This window comes from Ambystoma mexicanum, chromosome 6q (genome assembly GCF_040938575.1).
Source record: "Ambystoma mexicanum isolate Mex_15411 chromosome 6q, UKY_AmexF1_1, whole genome shotgun sequence".
Lineage (NCBI taxonomy): Eukaryota > Metazoa > Chordata > Amphibia > Caudata > Ambystomatidae > Ambystoma > Ambystoma mexicanum.
Genome location: NC_090937.1, coordinates 1043402793 through 1043415531, shown reverse-complemented (window position 1 = coordinate 1043415531; position 12739 = coordinate 1043402793). Strand labels below are relative to the sequence as shown.

Here is a 12739-nt window from a genome sequence, read left to right as displayed (position 1 = left end):
TAACCAGTCATCACAATATTGGCACAGAGGGGGGTAATCAGTTTTTCTGTTCTGCCTGATGAATGGTTTTGGCAAACATTTTAGAGTCTGTATTTATAAGAGACCAGGGACTATACGATCCGCACCAATACACCTCCTTTGTCAGGCTTCAAGAAGAGTATAATTATCGCCTCCCGCATACCTTCCAGCACCATTCCTGCCGTAAGTGCCTCAGTCCACAAATTCAATAAATGAAGGGCTAACTCACCCTTAAACACCTTATAGAATTCGGCACTAAAGCCGTCCAACCCTGGTGCTTTCCCATTAGGGAGGTCCACTATAGCAGCTTCGATTTCCCAAAGAGTCAATGGGGTCTCAAGTGACTGCCTAGTGTCTTCGGACAGCAAGGTTGTCGGAATTTGTACCCAGATAACTGCCAACCTTGGTCGCAGATGTCATGCCCTTAAGCAAATACAGTGCAGTGTAAAACCGGTGGAACACTGAGTTTATGTTGCTGTCTGTGTGTACCGTGATGCCGTCCCCATCTACTGTACACAGTATATACATATTTCCCTTCTCCTTGTAAGTGGCTCGAGATAGGAATCTGCCATGTCCGTCTGCTTCTCTAGCGTCTTGCCATGATAGGTCTATTCAAGTATTTCAATTCCCTATCAGCAGTCTCCCTAAACGCATCTAAGCTCACTTTTATGTCGTGCCTAATCTGGGGAGTAGGATTTGCTGCGTATGCCTGCTGAAGCTGAAAAATCTCAGTGTTTTAATTCATCCCTAATGACCTTCAGGACTCCAAACTCCATTGAGAATTACCCCCTGTGTATATGCCCTAAATGCTTGCCACAGCATAGCAGCGGACTCCACCAATCCCACATTTGTGTCGAAATACAATGCAATTTGGTCTCGCAAATTGGTATGAAACACCGGATCCCTCAGCGCTACAGGCTTAAAAGGGCCACGGTGCACGTCTCCAACCTCCCACCCTCAAATGCAATACTAATATGAGAGAATGATCGGATAATTTTACATTCCTTCATCAATCATTAGTGATCCGGATACTAAACACATCGTGCACTGTCGAATAATACATGCAACTCCTCTCGGCCGTATGCGTCGCCCTCCAAGCGTCCATTTGGTCCAAGTCTGACATATGCACCCTTACGGTTGCCACAGCTTTAGTAAGATCTCTAGGTGTGTCAGAGATTCAATCTAATTTTGTGCACAGTATGGTGTTCAGGTCACCTCCATATATCATTGAGGCCATTGGGTACTTGGAGCAGAGGCCAAATATCCCTTCATAAAACTCAGGGTCATCTACATTTGGGGCCATAAACGTTTACCAGGAGGACCTCACACCAACATACTGTCCACACACATCAACCACATTGTCAAGGTATACAAATTGCAGAAAACGGTGCACCAGCATCATGGAATACGAGGTATACCATTTGCTTCTCCCCCACCCCTTAGCAAATTGCTCTGCCTGTTGTACCCACCATATGTGTCCTGAAGGAATAGTATCTTAGCCCCTCTTCTGTTATCATACGTTATCACCTTGCGTACTTTAATAGTGTTGTCCATCCCCCGGGCATCCCTCATTCCGTAACACAGTAGTCGGATCACGGGCTCCTGCAAGAGCGCCTGATGAACAGAACCCTGCCCTCCGCAGCTCACCCATTCATGGGAGAATTGGTGTAGCCAAGCGTATAGGCCTCAGAAGGGTGCGCCAGTATCTTCAGTGTTCAAGCAGAGGGCGAGTTGACATAAGGACAATTGGTGCTCAGCGACTTCATAGTTGCTGAAAAGGTATCAACTTGCAGGTTTGCCAGATACAGACAGCTTTGCTGATCAGGTCCCACTTTGCACAGAGTTTGAGAGGTCCGCCATACTGGCTCGAAGCTCAACAGCACCCCCCAGTGCGTAATAAGTTGAAGAAGCAAGAGTACATATTTGAAGGCCTGGGTAAACAGTTTTGAGGGCCTTGCAGAACTTCTGGTTGTCTTTTTAAGCTTTCTAATTCTCTGGGAGACGGTGCCACAGCTTCAGGGTAGTCAACTTTCGCATCCCATTACTTTGGATTTGCTACTGCAAATCTGTTTTGTTGATTTGTTATTATATGTAGCAATGTATAGATCAACTAGTTTCGATAAGTATCTAGGGCTGGTGTTTCAAACTACTATGTATGATGCACATGTCCGTCAAAGAGATTCTGCGTTTAATGGAAGCCAACGCAGATATTTCAGCACTGGTGAGAGGAGTCCGATGTCCATGATAGGTCTGCCTGCTTCTGGAAAAGCTAAAGCTGATTAGCAAGTACTTTCTAATCGGCTAGAGCGAGCGTGCTGTTAGTATGTGCCTTGGTTGGTGGGAAAGGTGCTGAGAAAAACAAACTTGGTTGATTGCTTCCTTTCCATCTGTCAACACTTCTTGGAGAATGTGCTACAGAAAACATGACAAGGGTTTGAGTTCTTTACTCCGAAAAAGAGGTTGGCATACAGCCTATGCTTCTCAGAGAAAGAAACTTTAAAAAAAGTGAGTTTATTGGATCTTTTCTTTCTCTTGGTGAGGGTCCCATCAGTGACCAAAATCAGAAGGGCAGAAGATCCTTCCCGATCCCAAACATGCTTTAACTCCTGGGTGTGTACCTATGATATGGTCCTATTGGTACCCACTCCTAGTCATTTTATGGGATTTGATGGGCCCTAAAGGGAACCTTGGAAAGCATTTTGTGAGGACGTTTTTGGTGAATGTTTCTCAAAGGTCATAGCAATACCCACCTGGACCAGTATTGTTCGAATGGTACAAAGACTCTCCCCACCTGGACCCCTCTCTCAAGAACAAGGGACATTGTCACAAGAAGACAAACGAAAATGCATCACAAAAAATGCAAAGAGGCAATGTGTAATCTGGGCCTAGGTTCTCCAAAGGCAGCTTGTGGGGATGATTGACTGAATAATGGCGAGTACAGGTCTGGCAGGCCTTCAGACCTGCCCTGGTCAGAGTAGGTGAATACCACTCTTAGCCATGGACATATGAAAAATTAAAACAATTTAGATGCGAACAGCAAACAGCTGGAAAGCATCTGGTCCTAAAAGAGCAGAGAAAATGATTGGGAGGTGAAAGATGCAGAGTAAACTGGTGACACTTGGCAAAAGCAGACACACGTGCAACTCAGATTGATTTTTTCATAATCCTACTGGCAGGCATGAAACAATCTCGAGTGTTGAATAAAGCAGATGCAACATAAGCGTACAAAGAACTTGTGGTATTTGCCGCTAGATCGTTCCACGTGGCAGAATAAGAGAGCGGTAAAATGTAATTAAAAAATGGTATGAGGACCATCGATCCAAAAATCAGCACATCCATACTACTCTAGCTACCCCCCTCAGTTGGGACAGAAATTATTATGGGGTTGTAGGCAGGGACATTCTAAGACGACCATGCTTACCAAAGGTAAAAAATTGTAATTGGTTATTTATAACGCGCATAATACTCAGAAGTTTCCAAGCGTGGACCCAGGGATGGAACCTGCGTTTCTCTGCATCGTCTTGCTTCCAAGGCGAGCGTGTTGCCGCTGAGCTATCCACACCTGGGACAAAATGCATCTGTTCCCCAGATTCATACACATCCATGTCTCAAACTTTATTTCTGGAGACATTCAAGCATTTGCGTTTGGAGATCACCACCTAGTGAGGAAACAAAGGTCTAAATTCTGCAAACACTGAAGAACCTCATAATAGCAGATGTTCTGAGATGGCCAGCAGACTGCAAGAAATGACTTACATGCGGACTATGGCAGAAATAATGGGATGATCCCAAAATTATAATAGGGGCTTGACATTTATAAAACAAAGTTAGTTGTGTTTAATTCATGAAGCTACAGAAGCGTCCATGCTAAAGAAAACCGTTTTACATTCAGCATGAAAAAATGGTCCAGTTAGGTGAAAAGCTTTCTTATAGGAAGTTCATTACAGCTTAAGTCACCAAATGTGTACCAGGGTCGTTTTTAAACCATTATTTTGAAGTGCATTAAAAAAAAGGTTTGAGCGTTTGAATATTGTGACAATACCGTGTAACATTTCCTGTGAACCATTAAACCTTACTATTCTTGGAATACTCTGCCAGTAAAATCGCCTTTGTCGCTAGGGTTACAAACAATAGTCATACTTCTCTCATTTTGAAAAAGGCCATCCCAGTCAGTAAAGAATCTGATCCTGCTTGATGCTGCGGTCCTATCCTTTCCAGTTCGAGCTGCTCTGCTACTTCTTGTAATCCACCCTAAAGAAATTCCACACAAATGAAATGGCAATGATTAGGCACAAATGAAAGGACAGGATTTCTACCTTTACTTTTAAAAGTGCAACCTCCACAAAAATATTGACATCCTTCGAGCATATTCCAGCTCAGGTACACAACAGGCCATTCCTGACAAATGAGAGGGGATACAATTACATTCAAACCGACCTTGCTACATTCCTAACATTGCCATTTGGTGCTAGCTGTATAGGCTACTTTGGCCGTCACAAAACCAGAAGTGCAGTGGACTTATTTTGTTAACGCTACAAAGATTACTTCGGTTGTCAGTAGGTGATGAAGGCAGATGTGTGGGTAATTTAATAGCTGCGAGAAGGAATATATCGGTGCTAAATCTAGAGAAGTTCCTCAGTGCAACGGCATGTAAAACAAGCATTGGCAATGCCAACAGTTTGGGCTCTGTGTAGGCATGGGAAAGGCACTTCGCCAGGCGCTGCCGTAGTGGTATTAACCAGCTATTGATCGTAGCAGCTGCAAAACGGCGCAAGTACCTGGGCATCGAATATACATGAGACATCAAACTGTTGGCTTTTCCAATGCTTGTTTTAATAGGACTTCATTGAAGAACATGCATAGTGCTTATCAGGGGAGTTGCTAGGTCTGGAAAAGACCCGGGGCTAAGCTGATGTCGGAAAGGTTGGGACTGGGTGCTAGCTAGTCTCTTGGCTATAGCTCCTGAGATTCTATCCGGGGCTACAACCAAAAGATCAGGGGCTAAAGCCCCCTTAGCCCCCCCCCCCTAGCAACGCCCCTGGTGCTTATAAATCGATTGGCTGAAGGCAGACCGGGTTAATACATTTTTCCTTACACCAGGAGCACGTTTACAACTCCAATGAAGTCATTAACTCCCAGACACTGCTTTAAAAACACTGGCAGGCACCGTGAGTGTTACGTTTGATGGCAAGGCTCGAGTGAAGCGAGCTTGTGAGGAGTTCTTTCAGGCAGGAAGGGTCACGCCACAGGGACTTGCATGGGCAGTCAAATAACCTAACACCTACAAGCTGTGTGTCACGTCACTCGTATGCCATTTCTCCCCATCTGTACTATAATGCAATAGTTTCAACGCACAATAGCCCAAACTAACAAGGAACAAGGATTAACAAAGCCAAGAAGTTTGACATTGGTATACAGTACTTCACATCACATTTGTAATATCCGCAGACACAGGATGCACGCTGTGTGGGCCGAATTACATTTTTGGGAACCCTAAACCTTTTGCAATATTCTAGGTGGCTTACTCATTTTTCACTTTGCAGTTTGAGATCATTCTACTGAAGCCTCCATCCCCGAGACCACTCCAAACCTTTTTCGGATATGCTGTCAGGGAAGGGCTATGGTCCAACACCCTACAAGTGTGTTATGGAGTAGGTTTGGTGGCAGCGGTAATTTAGTTTTTTGCTTCATGAGGGGTGCAATAATTTTTACTGTATGTGTAGCCTAATGCGCCAGTATAGTTTTTTTTTTATTTGTCCTTGGTTCAATACAAAAGTAGAACCTTCACAAAAAAGATTTATAACCTGTTTCATTAAAAACTTTCAATCACATTTGGCTAATTCCATAAAACAAAAATCTTCAGTGCAATGAGTAAGGACTTCAGTGCAATAAGTGAGAACATTTAAAAGCAAAGAAGATAAATAGAAATCTACAATGATTATTTACATAAAAACAACAATTTCATTTAATACATTTCGTACAAAAAGGCATATGTTCTGTTAAAAATGTTAAAATACAGAAATGAATATTCATTTAGAATCATATATAAGTTCTTTTTCTATAAATTTGCAAAAGGATACTAGAGCATATATTAACGGCTTGCGATTTCCCTGCATCATTCATGCCCACAAAAACTCAAGACAATCCCTGTATTCTTTGTTTACAAATTTCATCAACAAGGTTCTCTTAGTTTTAAAATAAGGGCAAAATAGAATCAAGTGTTTTAGGGTCTCCTTTGGTTCAATACAGGATGGGAAGCAACATTTTTCAAATATTAAAGTTTCACTTGATTCATTCCAATGCTTGGTCCTTTCCTTAGTGTAATATAAGTTAAATTTGAACCATATGAAGGCTCTTGTAAAATGATTGCAAGGGAAAAAATCAATACAATGGTATCTAGGTCCACGTTTTTTAGTATGAACAGAGTATTCTTTGTACAATTAATATTTCACTATTTGATCTATAGTTATGCACCAATCTTTCTCAAAAAGCTTTTTCTTGGCATACCTTGGAGGAAAATGAATATCTACTGTAAGATTCACATCATTCAGTATTGCTTGCATATTAGAGTAATATAGAGTGATCGAAAGAGTATGTGTTACATCGAGTTTGGTACAGAAATGGGAAAACGCACAGCAGATTTCAACAGGGTTCCTTCTAGGCGATCTAATATTATACTCATATCACAGACATATCAAGTGAATATAGTAATAAACTTTCAATCTTCAATGTCATGAATTCAATCACCGGGACTAATGAGAATTTACAGTATTTTGCATGCATCACTTTCAGTTGAGAAAGTAAGGGTCTACTCTTACGCTGTAATAAATTGGACCAAGCCTCGATTGAATTTTCTTCTGAAAGAGGATATCCCAGATAGGGCGTGTTAAGAATCAGGGGAATCGAGATCTTCATAAGCTGCCATTGGTAATCTCCATGCTTTTGTTTCGGCCCAAATTTCATAATGGCCGTTTTGGCTGGATTCGGGGGATAGATTATGTGCACTGGCGAATTCCTCAAACAGCTTTAATTTAATTTGAAGACCTGCCAGTGTAGGACGAAAAATAATATCGGCAAATGCGATCCACTTGAGACGTAGGGTGCCTACTTTTACTGAAAATAGGTTTTTGGCATCCCACTCGGGTGTTATCCAAGTCCGATAAGTACAGATTAAAGAATGTAGCTGCTAAATTACAACCCTGCTTTAAACCTAAATAAGTATTTATGGGCCTGGTAGTCCCCCTTTCTGCTGATATTTTTATCTTACATGATGTGTTTGAATGGAGTTTGATAAACCAGTAAAGACAGACATGCGGAATTCCCATATTTAGCATTTTCCTCCAGCGGTGGTTACTGACCACATTGTCAAATGCTGATGTCATATCAATTAGTGCAATGTATGCGGGGTACGATTTCTTTCAGTTTCGAATCCGCTATTATATGTGCCATAATTGTAGCATTTAATGAAGTACCCATACCTCTGCGAAATCCGGTTTGGTATTTCAAGTATAAGCCTTTGGTTTCGATGCATTTTTCAAGATCATACAAAAGCAGAATTGCAAACAGTTTAGCTTCTGTGTCAATTAGCGAGACGGGCCGATAATTGATTGGTGAGGTAGGATCCCATTTTTTAAACAATATTGGAAGTTAACCAAGAGCAAGGAATAGTTCCCGATTTAATGATGGACTGACCTTTTTTTTTTAATATTGACGCCACATGTATGGATCTATTTTATACAGGCATGGAGGTTTCAATCCGGGCCTGCTGATTTTGAATAGGTTAATTTAGATATATCCCCTATGACCAGTCTAGTCGGTGCATCTCGCTATAACAGAGACACTTCAGGTTCATTCCTGAATTTTATAGGAAGCTGAAATTTGTGTGTGATGTAATCATGCCATATCTCTTCTAAAATAGTTTGGCATTTATCATGCTAGCCGATTGACATCACCTGATTGTACGCCAGATGGTTCTCATATCATGCGACGATATCGCTCGGATTAATGTGCAATTAGTTTTATTGTACATCATGAAAAGGAGCGTGTTTTAGATTCTGCTTGTATGTAAGCAATATTTTCTTGCGTGAGATTTGATAGGTACTCGATTTCTCATTTTTCTTTCTCTGTTGTCTCAGCGCTTTGTTCTTTTCCCGTTTCAAATACTTGCAAGTAGGATCGAAAGGATGAGGACGTAATTTATTCCGATATTTAGCACTAAAATATTCCAAGGCCGTTTGTTATTTCTGAGCATAGGCGTGCTATTTCAGTTATAGATTTCTTTTTCTCATAATTAATCATGTCCATATATCTTTTAACATTCTACAAACTGTTTACATAGACCCTGGCTCCACCTAAGCGAGAGTTGATGGCAATCTACTTCTGGAAGACCCAAAGAAGGATCAATCTGCAGTAAGGGACATTCAAATTTCAAAAAAGTGGATAATTAAGCATGGTCTCCATACCGTACCGGACTAATTGATAATGGGGTGATATGGACTAAAATGTTGTGTGTTGCAAATACGAAGTCTATCATTGAGCTATTCGAGCCACGCTTCCATGTAATTTTGCACTTCATGTCATTAGTTTCTACCATATCCATATCCCAGTCCCGTAGGTACTCTCTCCACTGAGCTCCTCTCATACAGGAGGAGCTATTGCATTTCATTTCCTCTAACTCAGCTCTATTTCTACAATCAGATTTGAAACCCCCTCTTATTTCCAGAGCCGGATATTCTTTTAATAGGGTTAAGAAACAGTTATCTATTTCATCGAATATAGCATCAATAGACGTACTTGCAGGGTTCCTGTATGGAGTAATTATGAGAATGGGACAGTATTTATTTCTATTTATAGTCAGCAGGATGCCCAGAAGGCTCGGAGATTCCCATACCAGCTTTGATTGTACATTCAAAGAGTTGTTAACTGCAATAGCAAGTACTCCTGAAGGGCGTCCTTGGGATAATCTTATAGCAGGCGAACAATACAACATAAATCTAGACAAAATAAAGGCATCAAGTTTCATAGTTTCTAGTAAGAGTATTATAGAAGGGAAATCAGCAGGCTGGAGTGTCGAATACCAATTCATTATATTATGAAAGCTGCATGAATTCCAGGAAAGAATCGTGATTTCCGTAACTTGCAGTGGCTATGTCGCGGATGTTGATGGGTTAGAAGTGAATAATGATTTAAGCATAGGTTCAAGCCAAGGTAAGCCATTAGTATTGGCTATGTTCATCAACTCATGAACCGCACAATCTCGATCAGATGTCGCATAATGGCTTGATGCATTGCTAGTCGAGTTGGCAATAGTAAAAGGGCAAGAGTATGAAAGAAATTCCTTCGCAGAAGGCTTGTCTGCAAAAGTGATTAAATGAAATCCCTGATCATTTATATCTGCACGACTAAACCATAGGAATTTCATTATTGATTCCGAAGATAGCAAATGGCCCTATAATTGTTAGTTCTTGGACGAGATACTCTCAGAATATCCCGATTTCAAAATCCTTAATTGAGGTATTCGTTAGAGTAATGCAAGAAGAAATGCACGGTTAATGCGCGAGTTACCTAGGGAAGCCAGGTTTCCTTCAAGGCCAACTATGTAGTTTATTTGTAGATAGATTTTCACAAGGTAATGCGGGGGGACCATATACCCCTGAATCAGATTGATTTGTAATCGAGGAAATGTTCTCTCCACTAGGGCGAGAGTCTGAAGCAATAACCTTGGATATCATTTGTACAGAAATTGTGCCTTCATGTATAGCTTTTCTCAATATTTCCAAGGTTTCAGCTTCGGAGAGAGCCCTGCTCATCCCCGGACGATGTATAGATGTGTGTTTGTTATCTAAGTTGGAGTCAGGCAGATTGGTGCCTATTCCCAACTGAGACGTTACATTTACAATAGATTGGGGGGGAGTGGTCATTAGATTAAGTTCTAATTTTACTCCCACCGTTACAATTGCTCTTTTATCATCACTCGGGGCAAGAGGTTTCATACTGGACAAGGGTGATAGAGAATTATCCAAACATGCTTCTCTATAGGATTTCCCTGCAGGTTTGGTCATACGTGTACCGACAGAGGAACCAGCGTTATTGATACCCAATTGTAAGGGAGTAGTGATAGTTTGACTCCTACCAACTACAGGGAAGTAACTATTCAAGTTTGTTTTTTGTGTCTGTATCAACAGCACAGCTTCTGGAGGTTTTAGATCATTACATTTTGAAGCTCCATTAGAAGTTAAGAGAAGAGGATTGGGCGTTTTGCAATCAAAAGTAGGTTTCAGCGTTCGCATATTAACGCTCCCCCCTAGAGTGATTAGTGAAGTTTTTTTGCTTTTGATGATTGGCAGTTCAAGAGATTTGGTCTTTGAAGTAGGAATTAAGGCTTGACTTTCATTTGACAGTTGATGCAAATCAATATGGTCATGGTACACCTAAATCATTGCTCACCATGGCCTGAGACTTTTCAAGATCCATATTCATCTTTTTTTCCTTTAGTAGCGCATCCTTGCGTCTTTTGGTGTAGCGTTTCACAGCTCGTGAATGCGTCCTTTTAGTGCAACGCGAGAAGAAACCAGGATTGTCAGACTGGGGAGATTTATTCTCATCTTGTTTCATTTGATCCAAAGCCTTTATGAGAACCGACGGACTATCCGGGGGAGTATTTTGGTGGGCTTGTTTCAAAAACTGCTGAGCAATTGTTATATTGATCTCATCAACTGATGCTTTCAGTTCAGTACCACAATCACAGGTCTTTGATGTGGGAGAAACAATGATAGGCTGTAAGGTCGGTACAGGTAGAGTAGGAATGCATGCCTCAGATAGATGTGAGGAATCTAAGCTGCATTGCATACTTTTCACATTTGTCAAAGATGGAGATTTCAAAGGCCCAGTTTTAGTACTCATCATTAATAGCTCTTAAAGTGTCAGCGGCCATTATAAACCCTTCCATGCTATCCATTATAGAGCACACGTGAAGCATTATCGATTTGATTTCTCTCAGTTATAAATGACACAAATTGTGTCCTTTGTCAAGGAGATCGAGAATTGTTATCACTGGAAATGTTTGAGGGGATCTGCCTTCATTGTTCTCCAATTGGCCAGGACCCCTGAAAGATTCAGATTGTGAAGGCTTTAGATGTGCATCATCAGAATCAGGGGAATATAACAGTTGAGCAGGCGGGGATTCCTTATTTATGTCAGCGTTAATGGCTTTGCCAACTTCATAAGTTTGCATTGGGTTGCTCGGAGATCTAGGTGTTGGAATTTTCCTTTTAACTGAGCCATAGGCCAAGGGTGTTAACAAGCCTATAGTGCGGCATACCTGCTCGTCAAGAGCCGCCATGTCACGCATTGAGATGTCAAACTGTTCCTTTGCACGCAAGCAGGCAGACGGGGATTCAGAGCAACTACTAAACACTTCACCAAACCTCCTTTCTTCCGGACTCATCATGCTTTTGTGCGAAATGAATTCTGAATGCACGGAGACAGAGGTACCAGTGGGCTGAGTGGAGTGTATTTGTACAGCATGCGTTGAGAAGCTAGTGTGGTTGATATTACTTTTAAAAAGACTAGAATTTGTCGCCTCTAATATAGCAGGCTCAATATATGAGGCTCTACCAGGACAAACAAGTGAATCAATGCTTCTGGATGTGAGAGCTGCAGGTGTTGATTTGTTACACCGTCCGCAGTGCAGCCGCTCGCCATACTCTTAACGAGACGGGCAGCGGTGTATGTGTAATTAATGAGTGACAGGTGTCAGACGATGTTGAGAATTTAGGGAAAGTAAGCAGAGCTGACCAAAACTCACTTGGAGCCAATTGGTGTAGTTAACAGTTCCTCGCTCGTGACAGTCAACCAAAAAAGGTCAAAGAGCAGCCGTTTACCGTTAAGCAACCTTGGATAGTCAAGACAGATTCCAGCGAATCAACCTGCCAAGATATGGGAATTTTCAAGTAATTGGGCAGTATGTCAAAGAAAAGTGTTGCTGCGAGCTGGCGAGTGTGATGCTGGAAATGCATTGGAGGGACAGGGCCTCCCTGTCCTTGTCCTGTAGTCCTTTTTCATTGTGTTCCATGTGGGACTCCTGGCAGTGCATCTCTTCCTGTTTTTGGTTTGGTGTACAGACCCATGGGATACCCTTATGGCACCCATGGGTGGGATTACAACCCTATGCCCCTAGTGTATGTTTTTGGGCACCTGTGGGTGGCCCACAGAGCAGGGTATGGGCTCCATGCTGAATTTGACAGGTGTTCTGAGTATCCTCCATTTTGGGATACCCAGGCCCTGCCATTGGAATCAGTTGATTCCTGATAGGAAACAAGATGGCCCCTGTGGCCTCTTGCTTTCTATTGCCTGTTACCTTGTTTTCCCAAAGTCCTGGGAAGCCCCGACTCTGTCCCTTCCCCCGACTGGCTGTTGGGTGGAATTTCCATATATGGTGTTGTGAGGTCCAGTCCAGACTGGCTGGAGCCTTCCAAGTGGGTACACCCTGTGTTGTGGGTACACCTGTGGGTGGGACATGGGTGAATGGAGTGTCTGACCAATATGCACTTCTTGTTGTGGCTGTCTGGTTTCTGGTATGATAGACTGAGACAGCCCTGCCCGAAACTGGCCTGAATGCAGTGTGTAGTGTTGAATGGCTGGGTACTTGTCCCAATCCACATTCCTTGTTGCGAGTGTCTGAGAGGGAGGAGGATGATGGCCTGAATGCACGGTGTGCCTG

The 12739-nt window shown here is 42.2% G+C and overlaps 1 protein-coding gene across 4 annotated transcripts in view; it reads right to left on the bottom strand.

Annotated features, from left to right (window-relative positions):
* Window positions 1–12739, bottom strand: part of CNOT7 (CCR4-NOT transcription complex subunit 7) — an 834016-nt gene that overhangs the window by 174976 nt on the left and 646301 nt on the right. For all 4 annotated transcript variants that reach the window (XM_069631580.1, XM_069631581.1, XM_069631583.1 and 1 more), the window contains one exon: window positions 4159–4269. In XM_069631580.1, the coding sequence (XP_069487681.1) occupies window positions 4159–4269 (111 nt within the window). The remainder of the gene's footprint in view (window positions 1–4158; window positions 4270–12739) is intronic.